The sequence below is a fragment of the Sarcophilus harrisii genome, chromosome 5, assembly GCF_902635505.1.
Source record: "Sarcophilus harrisii chromosome 5, mSarHar1.11, whole genome shotgun sequence".
NCBI lineage: Eukaryota > Metazoa > Chordata > Mammalia > Dasyuromorphia > Dasyuridae > Sarcophilus > Sarcophilus harrisii.
The window spans coordinates 108,243,891-108,270,457 of NC_045430.1; the positions used below are offsets into that span (position 1 = coordinate 108,243,891).

The 26,567-nt window shown below is 36.6% G+C and overlaps 1 protein-coding gene across 1 annotated transcript in view; it reads left to right on the forward strand.

Moving 5' to 3' along the window:
* Positions 1-26,567, forward strand: part of ANO2 (anoctamin 2) — a 214,305-nt gene that overhangs the window by 159,338 nt on the left and 28,400 nt on the right. Inside the window, exons 9-11 of the mRNA XM_031938303.1 lie at positions 20,565-20,717; positions 22,098-22,150; positions 24,384-24,565. Coding sequence (XP_031794163.1) covers positions 20,565-20,717; positions 22,098-22,150; positions 24,384-24,565 — 388 coding nt within the window. The remainder of the gene's footprint in view (positions 1-20,564; positions 20,718-22,097; positions 22,151-24,383; positions 24,566-26,567) is intronic.

The following is a 26,567-nucleotide window of genomic DNA, read 5'->3' on the forward strand; positions in this document are numbered from 1 at the left end:
TACTTTTCTCCCCAAATCTTATCCTTCTTGACTTTTCTGTAGGATTTAACAGTGTTGAGTTTTTGTGACACTGCTTTCTCTCTCTTAGTTCTTTTATCTGTCTCCTCCCATCTTATTTTCTGGATCATCATGTGTATCCCTCCATTAACTATGGGTGCTTTCTCAAGGCTCTTTTTTGGACCTTTCTCTTCTTCCTCTTTATTCTCTCTCTTAGTGATCTCATCACTTCCCATGGTTTCAATTATCACCTCTACATAAATGACCCTCATATAAATATATCCATTCCTAGCTTCTCTCCTGAATGGACTCCTATATCACCAACTGCCCATTGGATGTCACAAATTGAACACCCACAGGGGACTCAGAGTCAACGTATCTAAAATAAAAACCATCCCTCTCTTAAAACCTATCTCTATTCCAAAATTACTTATTTCTTTTGAAGGCACCATCATCCTTCTATCATGTAGGCTTTCCACTTCCGAGTCATTTTCAATTTCTCACTCTCTCATAATACACACATATTAATTCAATTCTCAGGGTTTTTTTTTCCATTTCTGCCTCATCATATCTGTCCCTTTATTCAACATTCACAAATTGGTTCAGCGCTTCATCATCTGGTTTCATGTGGAATTTTGCAATAACCTCTTAAATGCAATAACCTCTTCCTGTCTCTTGTCTTTTTCCACTCCTCTCTACACCAATACCAGCTTTTCAGCTGTGTTACATATGATTCCCTTTCATGGACTCTCTGATCCAATAAAACTGACTTTCTTGTGCTTTCATATGCCATTCTATCTCCCATCTCTGTGTCTTTGCATAGGTTCTTCCTGTCTTCAGAATGACTTCTTTTCTTACCTTTACCTCTAAGAACTCCTTATTTCCTTTAAAGTTTCTCAGGTCTCTAGCTACTAGAGATTTCACTGCCAATTATTTTTTATTTATTTATTTTTGCATATTCTGTAATTATATATCTACAAGTGGTCTCTATGTTAGCATTTTTAGTGTGTCTGATTGTGGCTAATGAGACTAATGTGAGTTCAGAATTCTCTGCCATATGTCAGGCACAAATTGTCTATGAACATTTTGGGTGGCTTCTCTAACTTTGTTCATCTTGTGTTTCTTCTGAGCAAATTCAATTCTGCTTTGCTCAGAGATGGCATTCTATGATGGGCTGACCTGTGTCAGTGTCTCCTATGTCATACAATCATTTCTAACATTCTTAAGAGAGACCTTAAAAGGGTCATTGCATCACTTTTTTCTGACCACTTTGTGAGCGGTTGCTATGTGTGAGTTTTCCATAAAAGAATTTTTTTTGGCAAGTGTACATTTGGCATTCAAACAGTGTGGCCAGCCCAACTAAGTTGTGCCTTCTGAAGTAGAGTCTGAATGCCTGGCATTGATTCAAAGCTACTTACAATAACCTCTCATTTCTTGAGTTCTGTAAGTTAATAATATTTTATGGCCTGTGAATGGTATTATAAGTATCAAGGGCCAAATGGTAGAAAAAAGCATTCCTGCCCCTGAATTAGACCATGAAAGAATAGATTTTGACCAATATCTAATTGGAGGGGGGTGAGGACGACAAGTCTATTCCATAGGATGGTATGAATAACCACTTGGAAAAAAGATGTAGCAGAATAAAAATTTTGAAGTGAAAATTATCAGTCATGAACATTTATTAAATGCCTTCTATTTGCCAAGCACTGTGTTAAGCACTAATAATAGAAAGACAAAAAACAATGCCTACTCTCAAAGAGCTTAATGTATTGATTGTTATTGTTTGTTAAGTTGTTTTTCAGCCCTGTCTGACTTTCATAACCCCTTTGGAGGGAATTTCTTGACAAAGATACTGGAATGGTTTGCTATTTTCTTCCCCAGCTCATTTTACAGATGAGAAAACTGAGTCAGAGAGAAGTGACACAGCTAGTAAATGTCTGAGGCCAGATTTAAACTTAGGAAGATGAATCTCCCTGATACTAGACCTGGCACTTTATCTCCTGCCCCACCATCAACTGAAGGAGATATAATATGCAAACATCAGACAACGGATCTGGAAATAGCAATGGGGAACAAATATTGTCCCAACTTGAATAATGAGTTTGGGGATAATGAGTAAAAGTGCAAGAACCATCACTATAAGGGGTGACTAGTTAGGCTGGTCAATAGGAGCAAACCAGTTTTCTATACGAGTCAGAATTTGAAAAGAGTAGGAGAGGAAAACATTTAAGATGAAAGAAAATTTGTTATCTATGGAGCACTTTTTCCAGAGAGCTCCATGAAAGGATAAGCTAGTTTTAAAGTGAGAAGTTGGGAGGTGATAGTGAATTGGGAGATAAGAATAAGAGAAGAGGGGCCAGGATGGTATAGAGGAGATATCTTTTTCTGAGCTCTTCCCATGACCCTCAAACTAACAGCAAATCCAGCCTATGAACTTGTTTTGGAATGATAGAATGTTGGTAATGTAACAAATTACCAGCAGAAGATAATTTTGAAGATCTCCAGAAAAGGTCTGTTTCAATCAGGCATAGAAAGAGATAGGCCAAGCACAGATGGGCTGAGCACAGATACTGAGTGAAAAGATTCTCTCCATGCCAGAGAATCTAGAGGGAGGAATCTACAGCAGTGTTGGCTACTCTGTCTTGGTTGCAGGCCAGTAGATTATCAGACTAATTATAAGACATCCAATACAAATACAAAAGGCAAATAGTGAACCCCCAAACTCCAGAATTTCACAGGATCTGGTTACATCCACCTAGCATTGGAAGTTAGTCATCACTGATCTAAAAGTAGACCTCAACTTTAAAAAAAATGAGCAAAAAGCAAAAAGAACTCTGAACATAGTTTGTATGGTGAAAGGGAAGAATAGATTTCAGACCCTAAGGTCACTAAAAGCAGATCATCTCCAAATGAAGCCCCAGAGGATGATATAAATTGGTCCCCATCTCACAAGGCTGTCTTGGAAGAAATTAAAAAGGATCTTAAAAGATAGCTAGAAGAAAAATAGGGAAAGGAAACAAGGAATAAGCTGTTATATAACAGCTGGAGTCTCAGGAACATTGGGTTGAGGATGGTTTGACTGGGGGGTAGTTTGTGAATTATTGCTGAATAAATTCAGGAGGGTTATTGGCATTACTTCAGGTCAACTTCAAGGTTATATATTCTCAGAATTAGGCTCTCAAATAAAGAGATCAGAAGACTGAATTAATGTGATAGTATTTCCTGATGGCAAACCAGGTCTGGAGATGGGCAGATAGATCAGTCTTCCTGTGGATATCACTTATCCCCCTTCTAGTCTTCCTCAAGAACCTAATAAAACAGTCCCAAACACTGGAATCTTAGAATACTTAAAAGGATTCCCTTATTGGCATATACATATACAGTGAAATTATATTAAATTCTCTTTTATAGATCTTGTGATGCCCCCAGATGAAATTTCACATATTCCCTCTTCTTGCCTAGAGAAGAGGATGATTGACAATCAGAAGTCTTTTGTCTGACTTGATTTGGGGACGTATCTGAAAGTGGTTACATAGACATGTCCTTGTGATGTATCACATGTTCTGAAAATAGCAGAACTCTTTGGCAGAACGTTTGAGTTCATTTTCAGGAAGAAACTCACTGACATGAGATACTGTCTCCTCCGTCTTATTCTATAACCCATCCCCAAATGTCTTGCTTATTTATTCAATTTATACAACTAGAATTAGGAGGATTTCTCCTATTTTGTTGCTCAGTAGTAAGTGAGCACCTTCTCTTTCTCATCTTATTTCAAGCTTAACTTTTTTTTTTCTCCAATACCACTGCTCTCAACCTGTCTGGTTTATTGATTTCAAGTCTAGATCAGAGCTCCTTAAAATTCTTCCACTACCCCTTTTTACACAAGAAATTTTTGTATAATGCTAGGTATACAAGTGGATAAAATAGGCATACAAATAAAACAGTTACTGATAATAAATCATAAAGAAATTTATTTCAAAGCAATTCTTTGGTATACATATAAATTTACTATTTATTAAAAACTAAAGCGAATTCACACATGAATGAAATGGGTGTGATTGTTTATTTTATATAAAGAGCTAAATATTGGTGGACTATCTGGTAACTTTTTACCGCTGCCAAATTTTTCATGACCTAGCCTACATTCAGATAAGTGACCCCATATGGAGTCATGACCCATAGTTAAGAAGCATTAGTTTAGATCCTACTGCAGACATAGTACAGGAAGGGTCCTTAGAGTACATCCAGGTCCCTTCATTTTATAAACAAGGAAAATAAATTCCAGCAACATTAAGTGACTTAGCTAAAATCACATGAGCAAGTACATTTCCAAGGCAAGATTTGAACTCAAGTAGTCTGAGTCTTGCTACCATCATTTCAGATTGATTCTCTTCATGGTCCCACCAGCTCTAGCATTCTTTGGATTTATGATTCTATCTTACTCACATCCCTAGTCCTGGAAACATTTTCTATTTTAAAGATAAAATATAAGTATGATTTCCCTTTACCCTGTATAATTGGGGCTTCATTCTGCATCAGAGTTATATATAAATTATATATATATATATATATATATATACACACACAAGATATTCACTAATTCATTAGATTCAACAAGCACTTTTTGAGTGCCTATTATGTGCAGGGTGCTGGGGAGGATACAAAATGAATAAGAATATTTCTTTACATACAGAGAATGGGAGGTACTTTGGCTACAATGGATCAAGTGACATTTCAAAGCAAAGCCTTTCCTGACTATTAACTACCTCCATCCCTGTCTGGGATCAAGTCTTTGGTGAAAGTGAATCATAGAAATAGTTTGCCTGCTGAGGCATGGATTTAACCTGAACTCCAATTAGGAACAGTCCCCTTAGAGGGCCCACCCTCTAGCTCAATAGGAGTTCATCAAGACTGCGGTCATATTTCCTAAGTAAAAGCTTACCCTTCTATGCTTGCCTGAACAGAGATGTGTTATGGATAATTCCTCATTCTCTTCTTCCTTTGCTCCCTTCAGACACCTGTCTGCTCAGCAAGGATCCTTTGAATTTAGAGGTGATTGTCTAAAGAAGAAAAATGTCCCAGGCTAGAAATCAGAAGTTGCCAGCTACATTCCATTCTTTATCCTGATTTGCTTTGTGACCTCAGTTAGATGTACTGTTGAAAAGGCCTTAAAGAAGTAGTAGGAGACTTTGGGGCCAAGTTTTGCAACTAAATTGCTGTGTGATATTAGAAAAATCACTTCTCTGATCTCCCATTGTCTCACTGTAAAATGAAGGCAATAGGAATCAAAGAGCTCTATGTTACTGACGTCACCTGATGGGTGAATGGAAGGCATAGAGGTAAAGTCACTTCCCTGAAGATACCCAGGAAGCCATCATTAGAGGTGAGTCAAAGACTTGGTCTCCATGGTGAAGATGCCCCATAGGAACGACATGGCACAGGGAGAATGGGGGGCAACATTGGACCTCCCTCTTTCTGATCAAGACAGACCTCCCAACCTCTAGCCAAAGTTACAGACAAAGGCAAGCCCAGTGAAACTGAAGCTGTCCGCTCCCTCTGCTATGCCTGACACCGTGATCCTACAGTGTTCCCCTCTCAGCTGTCAGCTTCCTTGCTGAGCAATCTGGACCACCCATGTGGACAGGAAGCATGCTGAGCTGCTCAGCCCTGAACCTGTCAGCTTAAATGGCCCCACAAGGCATGAGGCTAGGCAAGGCAGCAAGGAGAAGAGTATTATATATACTTTTTTTTCCTAAATTGAGCTGGAACACAAGTACCAAGGGCAGGGTAGGGGGATATCCTGGCTGGAAAGGAGAGGAGAGAAGGGCAGGTTATTATCTTAAAGTAGGACCAAAGGGAAGATTAGAGAGAGTGAAGGCTTTGATGGATCATGCAAAAGACATTTGTAGTGGGATGGAGAACTGGAGTCAGCAGCAAAAGGAAACACGAAAGGAAGAAATTAGTCTGGGAGACCTGGAAGGGGAAACCACAAGGGAGTCTCCAATATTAGGCCTCTTACCCAAATAGCTTATTAAGAAATAAGCAAGATCACTTATTCTCTTTGGCTGAGGGACAGAAATCCAGGACTCCTGGATATATTTAAATAAAAAGCATGATATTTGTTAGCATTAATAAGATTATTTTGGCTTTCACAGCACTTTCTTAGACTATTATAATAGGAGAAAGAATGTTAGAGTTCATCTAATCCAATCTCTCATTTTATAGATGAAAGCCAAGAAAGGAGAAATATTTTGCACCAGATCATATGAGGAATTGGGGACAGAAATGGGACTCTCCTATTACAGCATCCTATTTACCACTAGGGTATGATGTTTTTCTCTAGGCCTGTGGGAAAAGGAAATTCTTCTATTCTGTTGTCACAAGGTGTGTCTTCTGAAACACATGTCTATAAATTGTTTTCTAAGAAACAGAATTTGAAGTAATTCAAAGTGTACTCATCTTGGATCTCATCCAAGTGGCTTCAGTGACACTGGTACCAAAAAGCCCATTGTAAATGGACTCATCTTTAAGGGAAGTCTTCTAGTGATACATTACACATCAACACAGGTTAACAGAGCTCATTTTCCCTGAATCTTATTAAAAGGATTTGTCAGGCTATGTGTCTGATTTTTTTAAATTTATAAGTCTTGATCATTCTATTCTGTATATAGCCAGAGTACAATAGAATAGCATGTTTGCATATTTCTGGGTTAGAAATTTACTAAATATTTTACAAACCTACTTGAATTCTGTTTCAACTAGAGCCTCCACTATCCCCCTGACATGGCAAGACTTCTTTTTAGTTCAAGTTCATAGAGATGATGATTTCTAGTTGTATGACATTTTCCAACTTTCTGGGTTCACACATCCACTATTTTTGTTCAAATCTTCATCCTCTCTCAAGGTCTCCCTGCCTAAATCTTTCCCACTGCAATCCATCTTTCACACGCATGCCAAAATGGTTTTCCTAAATCAATGTCCAACTATGCTGTCCCCTACCATATGAATTCTAATTGTTTACTGTTAACTCTTGTATCAACTATCAATTAAATTCCTGTTTGGGGCACCTAAAGCTTTTCACAACTTGGCTCTGTCTTACCTTTCTAGATTTTACACATTATTTAGCTTCCATATACTCTGTGGTGTAGCCACTCTACCCTTTGTCTTCTTCATTTATGATACTGTATCTCCCATCTCCAGGCCTTCCTTCCCCCTCACCCCCCCTCCCCCCGGCCCATACCTTCCCATCTTGTAATAATTGGTTTCTTCCAAGAGCCAAGTTAAGAACTAACTTCTACAAGAAGGCTTTCCTGGCTCTGCTTCCCTTATTTCACAATTGATGAGAAGCCCTATTAACTTCCATTTCTTTGCCACTATGAAAAAAAGAATTGCTATAAATATTTTAGTAGATACTTTTCTTTACTCTTAGATCTTTTTGAAGCATTGAACAAGGTGTCTCAATGTCAAAATACAAGAAAAGTCTAGTAAAAAAAATTAGGGGACATAATTCCAAATTGCTTTCCAAAATTGCTAAACTAATGTGCAAGTTTGAGTATTAATATTCCTGCTTTTCTACATCTCCTTACAATATATCATTTTCTTTCTTTTGTGTGTCATTTTTGTCCATGTGAGGAGTGTAAGACAGAATCTCAGAATTATTTTATGTTTTCTAATATCACTTATTTGTAGTTTTTTTCATGGATATCATTAGCTTGGGTTTCAAATATAATCATAATACTTATTTTTATAAGTATAAGGGAATGATAAAAGACAGGAAAATTGCAGGCCAATATCATTAATGAATGTCAATTAAAATTTTAAAAAATAAAATCCTGTGGAACTACTGAGTTTCATCCAAGAAATCATTTATTATGATCAAGTTGGATTTATACAGAGATACAAAGATAGTTCATCATTAAGAGGAAAGTCACGTAATCATATTATAAACAAAAAAACTAAAAGTACATGATAATTTAGTACCATACTCATTTTTGTTAAAATCCCTACAAAATTTAGGCATAGAAGAACCTTTTTAAAATATTATAAAAAGTATCTGTTTAAAACCAGGAAAAAAAGGCATTATATGTAATAGGGCTATATTAGGCCCATAGCTTTCCCAATAATATAGAAATAAAACAGTCATACATACTCTCTACACTATTATTTTCTATTATATATATAAAGGTAATAAAGAGATATGAAACAATTCCAATTTGCAGATGATATAATGTTTTTATTATTATTATTATAGCTTTTTATTTACAAGTTATATGCATGGGTAATTTTACAGCATTGACCAGTGCCAAACTTTTTATTCCAATTTTTCCCCTCCTTCCCCCCATCCCCTCCCCCAGATGGCAGGTTGACCAATACATGTTAAATATGTTAAAGTATAAATTAAATACAATATAAGTATACATGTCCAAAAGTTATTTTGCTGTACAAAAAAGAATCAGACTTTAAAATAGTGTACTATTAGCCTGTGAAGAAAATCAAAAATGCAGGCGGACAAAAATAGAGGTCTTGGGAATTCTATGTAGTGGTTCATAGTCATCTCCCAGAGTTCTTTCAGTGAATGTATCTGGTTCAATTCATTACTGCTCTATTGGAACTGATTTGGTTCATGTCATTGCTGGAGATGGCCATGTCTATCAGAATTGATCATCATATAGTATTGTTGTTGAAGTATATAATGATCTCCTGGTCCTGTTCATTTCACTCAGCAGATACAACAGTTTGATTAGAGGAATCTTAGGAAATCAGAAAATAGTTTTAGCAAATTTATAGGCTATATAGAATAACTCCTCAAAAATCAGTGTTTCTCTTTAATAATGAAAATATCCAGGAAGCAATAATAAAAAGCCAATTCCAATTAATCACAAAATGCATGAAATATCTGGAGTTCAATCAACCAACCAAATCCCACAAAATATGTGTCTAGATTCCATTACAAAATCTTCTTTAAAAAAATAAGAACAACTTAGATAGCTGCAGGGATATTCAATTGCTCGTGATTGGGTAGAGCCAAAATATTGCAAATGATAAGACCACCAAAATTACTTTATATGAAAAAACTCCCTATGTCATTAAGCTGCTTTAAAAAAAAAAAAAAAAAAAAAAAACTAAAAAAACTGCCTGGAAGATGTTAGACTTAAACTTTAATATTTGACACTTTAATATTAAAGGTCATATTCTAATATAATAGCCAGAGCCTTTTGAAACAAAGACTATAGGCATCAGTATCTTCATCTTAAATTAAGAAAATGAATTTTAAAGTAATTAAGAATCATGTCCATATCACCTCATCAGCAAATATTAGAGATGGGATTTGAACCTAAGGTTCTTTTGTCTGGCCTAGCTCTATCTGGACCACACATTGACTTGAGACAAAATAGCATTTTCGAAAGATGATTTGAAAAGTACATAGTATGATTAAAGATAATAGGGTTACTTTTTTTTTTTTTTTTTTTTTTTTGTCTTTCACTTGTGATTTCCTTGCTCTATGAGCTCCCTCTACTGAAGCAGATAAAGAACTCATCTGATAATTAAAGACTGCTTACAACTCAGAATAAAGGGACTTGCCCAGGGAAATGTAGCTAGTATTTGTCAAAGCAGAATTTGAATCCAGGACCTTCTGATTTCAAGGCTGACCCCCTATTCACTTTACCTCTTACTAAATTCTCAGTCATGAAGATGAGTTATATTGGTATTAATTTAAGGAGGAAAGATCATCAGAAAGTTTAGGAGTATGGGGATAGAATTTTGTGAGTAGAAGAGACCCATCTATTCAGAGAATCATAAAGATTTAAAGCTAGTTAGACATGACTTAGTTTAAAAACTTTGAAAAAGGAAGAAACTGAGATCCAGAAGGTTTATAAGATGTGCCAGGATAACTCAGGTAGTAGAAGAAGGAGGATTAAAACCCAGGCCATCTGACTTCCAGTGCAGTAATTTATTTTTGTTTTTTTTTCCTACATATAATCTTAAGAGTTCTTTTACATAAATGGCAAAGTACAGAATAGGGGAGCTAGGTGGGTAAAGTTGGTAAAGCACCAGATCTGGAGTTAGGAAAACTTGAGTTCAAATTCAGCCTCAGACACTAGCTGTGTGATTCTGGGCAAGTCTCTTAACTTTCTTTGCCTCAGTTTCCTCATCTATAAAATGAGTTGGAGAAGGAAATGGTAAACTTTGGTCAGAAAACCCCAAATGAGGTCAGGAAGAGGTAGATAAACAACCAAAGAACAACAAAGTTACATGAACCTTAGTCTATTGGTTTTATGAATACAAAAGAAGGAAGTTATTGGGGTAATAAGAGTGAAAAGACCTCCCAGGTCTTACCCTTCTCTAACATTTGTTGGATTTTGATGAATCCAAGAAAGACTTACTCCTACTAGAACAGCTGAAGGAGGCTTATTTTTATAATTCCAAGAAGAAATATCTAATATCTGTGCCTAGAATCTCAGGAAGGAGAAACAGAGATAGACTGACTCCCCTGTGTCAAAATGACAGGATTTTCCAAAGCAATTATACCTCAGTAGATGGGCAAAGAATTGAGTTGAGTAGAGAAAACCATGTAATATAATTACATCACATTATGATGAAAAGCTTTGAATTTCTGGCCTAGTAGAAAGTTCACTTTCACAACTGTAGTCAAGATTTCACACACACACACACTCTCCTTCCAACAATGGTATACATAAATGTATAAACACATACATATTTGCTGTGTGCGCATGTTTGTGTTTAGGGGAATTTATAGGATTGATGAAGAAATTCCTTATTCTTAAAGGGCTTTGTGGAAGAAAATTCCAACCTTTTTCAATGGCTTTTTCAGGATCTTACAACTTTAAATTTAGCAAATTAAGATTTCAACTTGCCTCCTCTAACTGATTTCAGTGTATTTGGTGTACAGATACTTAAAAGTAAAAAATTTTAAAAGAGGAGAAGAAACCATTATTTGAATTGTGGCTCTGATCTTTGATCCCAATGTGAATATTGATTAGTTGCTTATTGTGGTGGTTTTTCTGGGAGGCAGCCTTAGACTCAGTTGAAATAAATAACTACTCCAAAATCGCAGCCAGCTGATAAAAATTCAAACATTTATTTCTCCTTCCAAATTAGCCCGGTTAGTTCAGAGACCTATCTCTCTGCTTGAGCTCTTGCAGCTTTGTCCTTGGCTTCTGCCTCTGCTTTCTTCAGCCTCCAGCCAGCACCGACTCGTGGCTTCTCAATCTCCAACTGAGGCGAGTAGTCTTTTCTTCCAGAATGGTCTGTCTCAGAGCCCTGTTGATGTTCTGGAGAAATTCTTCCTAGCTCCAAGAGCTTCTTCCATATATATCATCTCCCAAAGGTTAACTCCTCTTTCTAGAGGCAGGGATTATGGATTATCTCCCAGAGTGCTCTCTGGTCCTAAGAATTTCAAGGGAGGTGTGAATTCAGACTAAGCCAGCCCTGAATTCTTATGTGAACTCCATTGAGTACTTAGATACTTATGAGCTCTCTAAAGGTGTGAACACAAGCATTGTTCAATCAGTTCCACTTAGTATCTTGTTTCAAGTTCTGGCCCAAAATAACTCTAAAGATTAAATTAACTCCAATGTCTTTAACACTTTGTAAAGAAATGTCTTAACAGTTTAGTAAAGATTCCAACAGCTTATCTCTCTGTATCTCATTTTTCTTATCCTTAAAAAGAAGGATGGATTAGATCAAACTTTTTATTTTGTGGGTCAGGACCCTATATGTGGTCATGTAACCAAATGTAGGCAGTATGAAAAATTTGGCAACTTTAGTAAAAGGTTTCTGAATACAACAACAAAAAATCAATTCACAGTCAAACTTGTAATGAATCTGAGGTATATGAATCTGGTAATGAATCGAAGTGATGAATCTGGCAGTGAATGATTTGGCCAACTTCACTTCAGCTTTGGTTCTGAACATATCACATGTGTACTCTGCACTGTGCATGCACAAAGGCTGCCCAGAAATGCTGCTCAGATTCTAGATAAGGTTGAGCAAAAAATTCTTGAACAAATAGGCTTCAAGTAGGAAAAGGTTAAGAAGCTCTGGATTAGATGATCTCTAAGATCTCTTCCTGTCCTAACCCTGTGTGTAGAAGGCATTCAGGTGCAGAGGAAAGAGCCCAGAACTGGATGTTGCTGAACCTGGGTTTGAATCTCTCCTTTGCCATTACTACTTTCATAAACCTACTATTTTGCACAGTACCTGGCATGTATTAATTGATTGATAATCTCTTGGATTTGTTTTTCTCATCAATAAAATTAGGCATAGGACTCAATATCCTCTAAAGTATCTTCCAGTTCTAGGCTCATAATGCTATTTTTAATAAGCTTTTGTATACTTGATAGTACTTTTAGCGTTCTTCCATTCCCCTCCATCCTTCTCTTCTCCCAAGTTAGAAAAGCCTTGTTCTTTTACTTGGGGATTATTTCCCAGATTGCTAATGAAATTTTCTCCAGACCCTTGCATAATCCTCTCTAGTTTTCTGAAGCTGCTGAGCCCCTGCTGAGGTTCTTGTCAAAGCCCTGTCTGCTCCCTGTTTATGGGGTCATTTAGCACTTATGAACATTTTCCTTGTCAGGCCTTCATGCTGTCCTATAACTGCTGAACACATTTGGTTTTTCTTGCCTGTAATTAGAAGGCAAAGCACTTCAGCCCAAGAGTTGAAAGTCTGGCTGATGAAATAAACTCTGCTTGCCCTCCCTTACTATGTTTTTATTTATATTTATATTAATGGACTATTTATAGCAGTCTCCTTTCAGCAACTTCTGCCCAAGTGAAAGAAATTAAAAGTTCATACTGAAGAGCTTATCAGTTTCATTTATTCCCTCACATTGCTGGATGCTCAAGATGGAGAATATACTATCTCCAGTTTCTATTCATTCCAGTGGAGTTTAACCCTTTCTAAGTCACAGAAAGTAAAAAATAAAAGGGAAAAAATCAATCATCTTCATCAAGTTAATTATTTTGGCTTGGGCTTTTTTGGAAGTTTAGGTGGAAAAGTTACATCACTGAGTTATATTACTTTGTCTTTTCTCTTATTGTGACCATTAATATGATTCTTCCCACTTTCATTTGCTTGACTTTTTTGTTTGTTTGGGAGCAAGACAGAAATATCCTCCTAGTGCTCACATGCTAATGGGGGTGACACTTTGTAATTATTAATAATTAATATGTTATTAATTATGTAAATAATCTCAGAGAGAAGGCAACAAGACTAAGTGAGATTAGGGATGGTCTCTCATTTGTGATTGTTTTCAGTCATTGTTAGTCATATCATATCTGACTCTTCATGAACCCATTTTGTTTTGGTTTGGTTTGATTTGGTTTTGCCAATGATACTGGAGCAGTTTGCCATTTACTTCTGTAGCTCATTTTACAGATGAAGAAACCCAAGGCAAACAAGGTGAAGTGATTTGCCCAGTCACATGGCTATTAGGAGGCTGAGGATAGATTTGAACTCAGGAAAATGAATTTTCTGACTCCAGGCCCAGTACTTTATCCATTGCACCACTAAACTGACCCAAATATTGATGATTCTATTTCTGTGTGACTTGCATTCAAACTCTTCTTTCTATCTACACAGCCACCAACATAATTTTGGCCACTAGCATGTCCCATATGGACTCATTTGATCAATGGCTTTCTATCTCTTCTCCAGTCTCCCCTTTCCAGCCCATCCTCCTCATCACCGCCAAATAATAAAAATTAACAATATTTATTAATAATGATAATATTCCTAAAACATGTATTGCCCCCTTGCTCAAAAAGCTCTAGTAAATTCTCAGTTGCCACTAGGATATAGAACATAAACTTCTCTATTTGGCATTTAAAATTCTTACAATCTGGGTTATCCCATATTTCCAGCTCCATCCCACAGTCTTCTTTATGCTGTCTCAATTACAGTGAAACTGATCTTCTCGTGATTCCCTGCATATGTCTTTGCATTTTACATCTCCTTGGTTTTGCATGGGCTCAGCTCTGTGCTTAGATATAATCTAACTTCATTTTTGCCTTGTAAAATCTCTGTATTCCTTCAAGGCTCAGTGCAAATGCGATTTCCTACATAAAATCTTTTCTGAACCCATCAATCAGCTACCAGTTCCCTCTCTACACTACCCCTGAAAATTACTTTGTATTTACTATTGATATGTTTTGTTTGCTTATATGTATTCCTATTGTATATCCTCCCAATACAACATAAGATGCTAGAAGATAGTTTCATTTTTTTTCTTTTTGTTTCTAATACTTAACAGAGTGCCTGGAACAGAGTAGCTGCTTAATTAACATGTGGCAAATCTATTGCAAGATGAAACAGGACAATCACAAAGGAAAAGACAGATTGTATCATAATCGGTACACACCTCTTCACAGATTCTTTTATTTTTCCAATAAATAAGTATTTATTTTGTATCCCTAGCATCTCTCCACCCCCCAGAAAAAAAAAAGAAAAAAAAAGGCATTTGTAACAAATGTGTGCATGGTCAAACAAAACATATTCTCTAATTGGCCATGTCCAAAAATGGATGTTTCATCCTCTACCCAGAGTCTATCATCTCTGTCAGGAAGTGAATAGAAACTTCATTATCATTTCTCTGGAATTGTAGTTGATCATTGCAATGATGAGAGCTATTAAAACTTTCAAAGTTGTTTCTTTACAGTATTATAGTATATTTACATAGGTTAGCATCTATTTTCATTAAAAATAATTTGTTTATCAGAGGTAGCCCCATTTTTCCTTTCTCTCCAGTCTTCAAATTACCTTGTATTTATTTTGGATATGTTTTGTACATTTTCTCTCTCCCAATAAAGTATATATCCCTGAGGGTAAGAACTGTTTCATTTTTGTCTTTATACCTGAAATACCCGGCATATAATAGATATTAATAAGTGCTTAATAATAAGTGTTAATTGATAGCAAAGATAGAGTGGCTAGAATTGTGATTGTCTATATCTTTTATATTGTCAAAATTAACTATATATCAAAAAAAAAAAAAAAGAAAGAAAGAAAACAAAGAGGAACAGTGCAGAGCAGGCCAGATTTTGAGCCTTTGCTAGACAAAGAATAATTGCATAGTGCTTGTACCTATGTACTATTGATTACTAAAGAGCCCAGCAAAGAAGTACAGTCTCAGAACAAATGCATCCCAAGGGCTGTTAAGAGCAGCTGGTAAGGATTAGTAAGATCGTGTGCTGAGACTATATGCAGGTATCACCTGCACATCTGAAAAGAATTTCACTACTTGGAGCATCTGTTAATTTTAGCAATATGAACTCTCCATCTACAAAGAGGATCACAAACTCTCCATACTTTTGTGCACCATTTTTATGAATTTCAGTGCCTAAAGTAAGTTTGAATCTCATGACTGACCTTCTGATGAGTCTCTCTAAAATTAGCCAAGCCTATCCTTCTGTGAGAAGACACATAATCCACACACCACCTTATACACACACTCAAAGACATTTCTGCTTCAGTAGGCGATCCAGAGTTGCATACTTTCCACTGGGATAGGCCTGAAGACCTAACATAACCTGCCTACCAACATGATTTTGTTGAGTGGTGGATGTGAAAGGCAATTTAATAATTTTTGTCAGTGTGTTTATCTTTCAATGAAGTCTTACTCTGATGTATCAAAATGGGGTATCCATCACCCTGGGTTCCTAAAAGTTACACTAGCAGAAAATGATCCTAGTAGGAAAGTACAGCTGGTGATACTACTGTATGTCTGTCATCCAAAGATCAGACTAGCTAAGTCTGGAAAGACTCATCAGCAAACTGGCTTCAGGGTGGTAAATTTTTCAGCCATAGCTGTTCATAATAATAATAGTCAGCACTTAACATAACACTTAAAGATTTGCAAAGTGTTTTGCAGAGACAATCTCACTTGACAATCTCATTGAAATAATCCTGGGAGATGGGTGCTATTATTACTCCCATTTTGCAAATGAGGAAACTGAGGCTGAGATGGATTAAGTGTGAGGCTAGATTTGCCCAAGGCTGTAGAGATAGGCTATGTGTAAGGCTAAATTTGAATCCAGGTCTTTCTGACCTTAAGTATGATATTTCATCTACATACAATGCTGCTTCCTTGACAACTTTTTATTAAAACATACAGGGGATAATTCATACCAACAAAGTCACAGCTCTTTGGAGGTGTTGAGGTGGTCAGTATATAAGTACAGAAATAAAGGGGAATTTGAGTGCTGCATTGCATTGAGCCTTTATAGATGCAGGCTAAGGGGGCCCCTTGCACAGCAGTAGAATCCGTAAACCTGCCTCTTTTGCCCAACTGATGAGAGCCTTAGTGATGAAGCACATTATGATTTGGGGGAACATGTGTTCTACAGACACAGAAGACAAAAGTCACTGAATGGTTGAAGAATGCCATAACAAATGTATTTGGTTCATGTCTGTAATTAAGAAGAATTACTTGTTTTAGGTTTTGTCTTTCAATTTTCTTCATATGAATAAAATATGTGACTATAATAGTGACTTTGTCCAACCCTTATATTTCCTCTTCTTTAGAGTTTGAGGATCCTTAGCATTTTGAAGGCTGGGGCTGGGCAGGACAGGAGAGAGGAGGGATAGCAATTTGTGGTATCTTTAATTTCTCTCAGAGCCCTAACAGGGGTTCCTCAAGAAGTTTAGGAGTCATAGAATATTAAGGTAGAAGACTCCTTCGAACTCAATTATCCAGCCCTTTGACCATCTGGCCCTTTTGGAAGCTACTGAGTCATCTTTCAATTATTTCTGACTCTTCATGACCCCATTTGGGGTTTTCTTGGGAAATATATTGGAATGATTTGCCTTTTCTTTCTCCATCTCATTTTTCAGATGAGAAAACAAAGGCAACCAGGATTAAGTGACTTGCCCAGGGCTACTCAGTTAGTAAGTATCTGAGATCAAATTTCAGTTCAGGTCTTACTCACTCTAGGCACTCTGCACCATCCCTTGCATCAATAGCTGCTTTTATTAGTACCAGAAGCAGCCTTTGAAGTCATTCAGTATAGCTCATTTGACCATCTTGCTCTTTTGGAAGCTATATTAGCTTCTATAATCTAGACGGACCTTCTTTGTCAAGTTGGTGAATCTACCTTATGGTTTCAAAGGCCTCTTTAAATTAAACATTGTCTGGTAAGTCCCTTACTGGAAGAATCTCAAATCTAGACCACCTCTTCACATACCATGTAACATAAGACTATGCCTTCTGTATGTCTTCTTTATTCAGAGAAAGACTTTATTCAGAACCAAAGAAAGACAGAGAAAGTCTGTTTGTTAGCTTCTTATGATAATAATATGAAGGGAAGGAAGGTGGAGTAGTTGAGAGCTGACCTTGGAAGTAAGTCACAAAGACCTGGATCCTGACATATCCTGACTTTATAATCTTGGACAAATCCCTTAACCTCTCAACCTCCCCAAATTGTTCTTTAAGATTCTGAATTGTAAGATAATTTTTCATTTGCATTGGAAGAATAAACTTCTTTATTAAGAGTTTTCCCATATCCCGTATCCACTTTTTCTCAAAATAGTCCCATGGCAAGGAGTAATTCACCATCTTTCAGGAAAAAAAAGTTAAGACTTAGATTACATGACTTGTCTATAAGCACCCAACTATTAAGTGAGGTGGGATTCAAATCTATATGTTTTCATGGAAAGTCTAGACCTCTTTCAGTACTTTCTATGCAAGTAGTTGTCAATGTATATTTTCAGTTTTAAAGAAATAGACAGTTCTTTTGGTTTCCTTTCCCTAATACTTGCCAGATCGAGGATTTGAGAATTTGTACATCTCTGTTAAGGAAGGTCACAAATGGAAGAAGATTCTTCCTCCCACAGAGCAGAGCTCAGCATTAGGACTCTGCTATGGCATTTAAAACCATATCATTGTTGTATAAAGATAGGCATTGGTGGCAATAATTCTAGGTAATGATTTAATATTTAGAGAGTGCTTTTTGCTCAAAAAACCTATAGGATATATAGCAAAAGTAGTAGTATTTACATTTTGCAGATGAGGAAACTAAGGTTTGAAGAAATTAAATGACTCATCTATAGGGTCATACAGATGGTAAATGTGAGAGCCAGGATTCAAATCCATCTCTCCTCATTCTAAGGCCAGTACTCTTTGTACTATGCCAAATTCCTCTGGTTTGGCAATCACATCTGTAAGAAGTTGTTAAAAGCAGAGTATCACCATGTCATTGTGATTAGTCTTCCTCTTCCCACTGCATCTCATTCTCCAGTCTGTGTATTTATTTCATGTATTTCATCTAGCCAGCTATAGTGTTTGGTTTTTCCCCCTCTATTTTCAGTTTCTCTAGATCTTTCTCCTATGTTCCTTTCAGATTACCAGGAGCAGCTATGTGGCCCAATGGACAGAACAATGGCCTTGAATCAGGAGACTTATCTCCATGAGTTTAAACCCAACCTCAGGAAACTTACTAGCTGTGTGACTTTGGGCACATCACTTAATCTGTTTGCCCTAATTTCCTCATTTATAAAATGAGCTAGAGTTTAAAAAAAAAAAAAAAAAGATAAACTACTCTAGTATTTTCACTAAGAAAATCCCAAGATGAATTCACAAAGACTGACTGAAATGACTAGACAACAAGATCACCGTACCCAACTCCTTATGGGAAGGAATTTAGTTTATTGTTTGTCCCCACTCCTAATGGTATCTTGTTTAATTTCATAAGTTATGTCAACAAGGAAAGCTGGGCTTCTCTTCCCCCATTTCATATCCAGTATTTATATATCCTTTCTGTCATGTCTCAACATATTCTGTTTGTGCCTTAACACCCCTGCCCTATGCACAGGGGTATTTGTGAAAAGCTCCAGAAACATTTGAAATGCTCGTGTGCATGTGCGCCTGTGTGTCTGTGGTCATTGTTCAACCTTAGGGAGAGGGAGTCACTCTTATTTTGGTAGTAGGCTGGGACTGTGTCATGAAAGGCTTAAGTTTTTGCTGGTTTTTTTTTTTTTTTTTTCAGTCATCTTTAACTCTCTTTAGCCTCATTTGGGATTTCTTGACAAAGATACAGGAGTGATTTGCTATTACCTCCTCCAGCCCATTATACAGATGAAGAATAGAGATTGAATCTGACCTCAGATCCTCCTGGCACTACCCAGCTGTCCACAGGCTTAGGAGCCAAATTAAAATTTTGACTCCTACTACTTACTTTTATAAATTTCAATTTTCTCATCTGTGAAATGAGAGTTTGAACCAAGATATATTTTATATGTATAAATATCACCTCCATGATAGAATGTTAGCCTCTTGTGGACAAGAATTGTTTTTTATTTTTGTCTGTGTAGCATGTGGTATTCCACTAATAAATGCCTGTTGATTGATTGATTTCTGAGGTTTCTTAGAATCCTAGGAAATAGCCTGAAATGTCCAAAAGAGAAAGAGCTAAAACTTCATTAGACCTGGGAATCCTTTTCTGATTCTCACCCCCACCTTTAAGCTCTTCATTGTTCTGTGTTCCCTCAGCATATAATACCCACATTATTTGTGGGTCCATATTAAACTAATCTTACATAATTTGGGAAGACAAATAGGGATCCATGATCCTCCTTTAAGTCAAAAACTTTCATGGGGAAATTCTTTTGAATGTATCTCCTCATAGCATATTAAAAGGCTCTGCATTCAATGAATTACCTGTTCCCTCAGATCTTTCAAGAGCATTTTGTCTGGATCTCAAATTTCCCTGATTCTACTTTTTTCTGTATCTCACTTGGTAGGCAGAAAGTGTCTTGAGGATAGGGACCATGTCATTGTTCACTTTATGTCCTAGCTTGGACCCTGGTGCAAGCTAAGGGTTTACTGAATTGAATTTAAGTGAAAGTTCCATTCACTGACCTGAAGTTATTTGACATTGGTGGCTTCTTGGTAAGGAAGGAAGCATAGCATGGAACCAGGAAGTCTTACTGTGTGTAGTGGAGAGAGTGCAGACATTGGAATCAGAGAAAAAGGATTTGTAACCTGGTCCTTCATCTGCTTTCAATGGAACTTTAGGCCAGTTATTTAACTTTCTGAGCCTTAAATTGTTCTTGAAATGAATGCTGGGGAAAATATATTTGTATTTCTTACTTTCTAAGTTTGTTCTAGGAATCAAATAAGACATTGTTATATAATACATATTAACTATAAAATGCTATATGATAGTAGCTAGCATTTACATGATATTTTAAGGTTTGCAGGATGTTTTACAAATATTATCTTATTTTGATCCTCACAACAATCTTAGGAAGTAGGTGTTCTTATCAACCTATTTTAGAAATGTGGAAATTGTCTCTAGGTGACTTACCTAACTAGTATAGGTCTGAAACTGAATTTGGAATCAGATAATCCCAACTTCGAGTCCAGTGTTTTATCACTCACTCACCTAATTATCTATACATGTCAGTTTTTATTATTAAAAGAGGAAGGAATAGATAGGCAACAATTGATTTGATACATATGCCCAGATAATATAATTTGGACAAAATTATCTTTACTATTTCTTTTCTGCTTAAAACTAAGATGCTGTTTATTACTTTTTTTTCTTCCCAGTTATCCAATTTGGATTTGTCACCCTATTTGTGGCCTCCTTTCCTCTGGCTCCAGTGTTTGCCCTCCTCAATAATGTTATTGAAGTCAGGCTTGATGCAAAGAAGTTTGTTACAGAGCTGAGACGTCCTGATGCTGTGAGAACCAAAGATATAGGTACGTAACCAAGCCGTGGGTTATGATGTCCTCCTTTCCCCCACCACTGGCACACTGGTAATAGCTCCTGCCATCTCTAGTTCAAAGCCATATTCTCTAGCCTTGCTTGTAAATCTTAGGCCTTGAATTGTCAAGTTTTGTAAAGCTTTCCAAAAGTTATTCCCTCCATTCTCCTCTTTTTCCAGTAGGAGTGACTTTAAGTGGTCTCTCCTAGACCACCATCTATCTCCCCCATTCTTAGGAATTTCTGAGTATTCTTCCCACACTCTTACTTTACCTCTTTTGCAATAGGTTAATACATCTCAAATTCTTATAAGACAGAATAAAAATTCCTGGTTCTTATTCTGGCTCATAGCTATCTATCCATCCTCATTTGTCATTACTTCCCATCATATAATCAGTGATCCAGTCAAATCAGAATACTCTCAATCCTTATATGCATGATGATCTTGTCTCTGTAGCTTTCTTTTTGACATCTCTCCTCTCCAGAATGGACAACCCCTGATACCTATCTGTATGTTGAAGTTCCTTTAAGGACTCACTTATATATCACATCCGGAGAGACAGTGTGGTGTAGTAGATAGAGAATTGAAACTGGAATCAGAAAGAACTGGATCCAAATCACATCTGAGTTGTTTGCTACCTATAAGGCTCTAAGCAAGTCATTTAATTTCTTTGCTTTAATTCCTTATCTCCAAAAGGAGGAGAGAGGATTAGATAATTATGATCATTAAGATTCAGGCACTGTGCAGTTTCAATTCCTCTAGGTGGTTAAGGTCAAGCTTTTGCAGTAGTAATACTTTCTTACATGACAAAAATCTATGCTTCTTAGAGTATCGGGATGGGGATGGGAACTGTGATTTCATTGTTATAGGGAACTCCCAAGTGAGGAAACAACCACTAAAAATGCAGCAATTTATATGCAATTTATAATCTTAGAGAGTTGTCTAGAGCACTTAGAAGCAGCTGTCATAAGATCCTATGGCCCACTAAGCCTTCTCTAACATCCCAGTTCCAGCTGATGGTGACTTCTCCTTCAAATTTTTAAAGCACCTTTCCTAGAACTCTTTCTTGCACCTCACTCTCACATGTAACATAATTATCTGTATATTTATTATTCTTTTTTTCTCTCCAAATTTCTCCCCACCTCTAGCGAATAGTAGATTAGGGTCATACCTGTCTTTGTATCTTCCTTTCACCTAGCACAATGCCTTGTACAAGCTTAGTAGTCAATAAATTTTGTTTGTCGGTTTTCATTGAAGTATCTGTAAATCACCCTCTTGAACAATACCACTTTCATTCCCATTACTGTTATTTTATAGCTGTATTAAGAAACTCAGTAATGAGAGTAACCCAACATCTGTCTTTTCTTTCTTGCAGGAATTTGGTTTGACATACTTTCAGGGATTGGAAAGTTCTCTGTTATTATCAATGTAAGTATATAAATAGATGATATCTTTGGCCTCCTTTTGAGTGCCTTCCAGATGAGTCCAGCTCTTTCCATCAGCAGAAACAGCCCATGTTTCCTTCCTATGTAACTCTAAAGATGGCTTCATTTAGATTCATAAGTCACATAAAGAGAGACAGTGTGAGGTTGTAAAAAATGTGCTAGACCAATTTTTCCAGGTCTTTGTATGAAATAGGAATAATACATATGCCTACATGATGGAGATGTTGAGAGTATCAAGTGAATTAACACATGTACTTGTAAATCTAAAAGAACCATCTCTATGTCAGCCATTATTATTTTATGGTTGAAAAACTCCTTTCTACTTTTTAACTTTAGTTCAGTGAACAAAACTAGAAGATCTTTTCTCATTTCCTCTCACAACCAGAACATTTTTTTGGAGGGGCTTCTGTTCTTTTTGCTCATATAAGCACAGAAAATGTCTTAATGGATGGGAAGATTGAAATTAATGAGTTCTTTTTTGAGGTTTGCTTCTAATATGTTGAACTTAGGAATCTTTGGGCCATTGGAATAAAATAACAGAAAATGAATGGGAATCTACTTTGGAGGTGTGTGTAGGCTTTGTAGGGTGAGTTTTAACAATTAGCATTTATACATATAGCACTTTCATGTTTGCAACATATATTACAAATATCTTATTAAATTTTCACATGATCCTCGGAAGTAGATTCTGTTATTATCCCCATTTTACAGAAGAGGAAACTGAGATATCAGGAAAAAAATGACTTGCTAAGGATTACATAGATAGGAAGTATCTATTAAGTTTGGTCTACTCTCTCTGACTTCAGGTCCAATGTTCTATTTCCTATGTCACCACTTACCTGCCTTCTAAATTCTATCAGCAAAAATTCCATTGTCATTGTCAAGAAAGAAGGCTATGAAATATTTGTCTTCCTAGGAGATATTCTTACATTCATTTTCATATGTATCCATTCATTCAACATTTATCAAGCAGCAGTTGTACTTATTCTAGATACACCAAAGCAGGATGCAGTCCCTGTTTTAGTCTAGTATATACCCAAACCCTACCCTCTTTCTGCCTTTCTTCCAAGTAAAATGGGAGGAATGACATCTGTCATGAAATAAAGTAGGTAAAATGTTTTGGGAAGAAATCTAAATAATGATGAAATAAAGATAAGATAAAATAAATACATTAAAGAAATTTAAGAATGGTATCATGGTTAGTGTTAACTCTCCCAGGTCACTCATGGGAAAATGAATACATCTATGTACTATATACTACACTGAAAGACATTATAAACGCCTATGGCTCATATGTTGATTCTAATATTGATTGTACTTTTATAGAGCAAAACATCCTGCACACAGCATGTTATTTTGGGCCTAATCCCATATTTCATGAAATCAGGACCATAACATCAAAGATTTAGAGCTAGAGAGAACTTTTTTAAGGAATCTGGTCCAGTCCCTTCATTTTGCAGATGATGAAACCATATTTAAGAGGAGTTAGGAGAAAGGCCTTGATCACATACTAAACACAAGATTTGAATTCAGATCTTCCTGATTTCAGTTCACCAAGCTTCCTCTCAAAGATATGAGTGCTAAGGAAACAATAGAGATCCTCCCACATGTTTCTTAACTGTGTGTTAGCTTCTCAATCCCCAATCTAAATAGCTTAACATCTTTGTTAAGGTCTAACACTGCAATGATAATGCTCTTCATTTTGTATTTTACAAATAACTTCCCCATATGGCAATTATCACATTAATTGTAAAAAAAATAATTCTGACTTAGCTAGAACAATTATACTTTTTCCTTTTATAAAGAAGGAGATTGAAGTCCATCTAAAGAGTTAAGTGACACATTTAAAGTCATGTGATCAATGATAGGTAGAACTGAAATTTGAAACTATGTTATTTGATGCAGAGATCTCCAAAGTTGGTTCAGTTCACATTACCAATGTTCTTTGCTGGATCTGGTAGTGTGTTGGGTATGGGTAGTGGGGTTCAAATTGTTAGGGCGATGGAGAGGGCTAGAATGGGGGCAATAATAAATATTGAGATGGAAGAAGTTAGTGGAGGAAGGGGTTCCTACCTTATCAGAGAAAGTAATATCCCAAAATAGAGTTCCTAAAAATGGGTATTTGCTGAAGCAAAGCCATCAGGTGTTACTCCAGATTACATACCTCTGTCTGTGTCTCAGATCACATTCAACAGGAAATTGCTTTTGTCTCTTAGGCCTTTGTCATTGCTGTCACCTCTGACTTCATTCCCCGCCTTGTGTACCAGTACTCCTATAGTCACAATGGAACCCTTCATGGCTTCATCAACCATACTCTGTCCTATTTCAATGTCAGCCAGCTGAAGGAAGGGACACAGCCAGAGAACTCACAGTTTGACCAGGAAGTTCTGTTCTGCAGGTAATGTTCTTCTTTATAAAAGCAGAGGGTAGGAGAAAGGGGGTGGGGGGAACTTCTGGGATTGGTGGCCTTAGTATCATGGTGATCTGGGAAAGAGATCTCTGTTCTAAGTCCAAATTTGTCATCAATTGATTCACCTGCTGACAAAGAAAAAAAAAATCCCATAATGCTTTTTTCCCCATCATGTTATATTTTCTCCCTGATTTTCTTCTGCTTCTTTCTCTTCATGGTTCAGTATAGATACAGGCCTCAGCACTATTTCTTGCTTCTTCTTCATTCTCAATCACTTAAGAGACTTTGCTTCTGCTATGTAGCCCAGGTTTTGACTGGTTCTTGAAGGTCCACTGGCTTCAAGCTTCCTAGCGAAGATGACTTCATGTACTTCTGCTTTTTTCCCCATAGCCTTTATCTTTGATCTCCTAGTATGGTTACCAAATATTAATATCAAGCCTCTTAGGAGTTCCCCAGGCATGGAGCTTCCTGGATGCTTCTGCCTCTATCTTCTTGCAACAGTGGGCAAACTTCTCACAAAAGTCATCTATAGTAAGTTTCATTTTCTCTTCTGTCACTTACTTCTTATTTAATTCAGCTTTTACATCATTTCATTAAACGTGTTCTCTCCAAAGTTACCAATGAACTTAGTTCCCAAATTTATTGGTTTTTTGTAATTCTCATTTTTCTTTGACCTCTTTAAAGCATTTGATACTATTGATTAACCCTTTCTCCTTGAGATCCTCTTCTTTCCAGGTTTCAGACCATTATTCTCTGGTGGTTCTCCTTCCTATTTGGCTGTTCTTTCTCATTTTCCTTTTTTGGGTCCTCATCTAGATTACTTTTTAAGGTTCCATAGGCATCTTACAGGGGTCTACCCTGGACCTTCTTTTCTTCTTTCTCTATAATTGGTGATTTGATCCACTCCCATGGATTTACCTAACCTCTCCACTGACCTCCAGTAATATATCTCTAACTGTGTTTCAGACATTTCAAGCTGGATATTGAGTAGAGATCATAAACCCAACTGTCCAAAACAGAATTCATCATCTTTCTACCTAAATCCTCCCTCCCACCCCCACATAACTTCCCTATTATTGTTGAAAGCAACACTATCCTCCCAGAAGCTCAGATTCATAACCTAGTATCATTCTTGACCCTTTACTATCTCTCACCCCCATATCCAATCTGTTTCAAAAGCTCATTTTATCTTTGCAAAATCTCTCTAATGTCTCCTTTTCTTCTCTGATGCAAGCCTTCATTAGCTTAAGTTTGAATAAATGCAACAGCATGCTGCTGAATGTATTTAAAATCGCTTCTCACTATAATTCAACTTCCATTGAACCACCAAAGTGATTTTCCAAAAAAGAGGTCAAATCATGTCATCTTCTCCCCACTATACACTTGTGCACATGTGCGTATACACACACACACACACACACACACACATTTTCAAAAAGCTCTAGTGGTTCTCTATTGCCTTCAGAATCAAAACCAAAATCTGTTTATTATTCAAAGCCCTTCATAACTAATGCCCTACTCCTTTCTAGTCTTATACTTTATCCTCTGCCACATACAATTCAATCAGTAATATTGGTTTCTTTGCTGTTTCTAGGACAAGACACTCCAATTTTCAGTTACTTGACAGTTCCCATTGGTCCCATACTCTGCCCATACTCATTTCTACTTACTGGCTTCCTTCAAGTTCCAAATAAAATTCTTCTACAGGAAGCCTTTCCTAACCACTCAATTCTACTTTCTTCCCTCTTTTAATAATTTCCTACTTATCCTGTATATAGTTTGTATGTTTCTGTTCTTGGTTTTTTTTTTTTTTTGTTTGTTTTTTTTTTGCTTATTGACTCTCCTATTAGATTGTGAACTCATTGAGGGCAGGGTTTTTCCTTTTTTTCTTAACTACATCTTAACTCCAATGTTCAGCAGTGTCTGACACATGATAGACACAATAAATATTTAATGACTGACTGACAGTGACCTGTCATGAGTTGGCTTT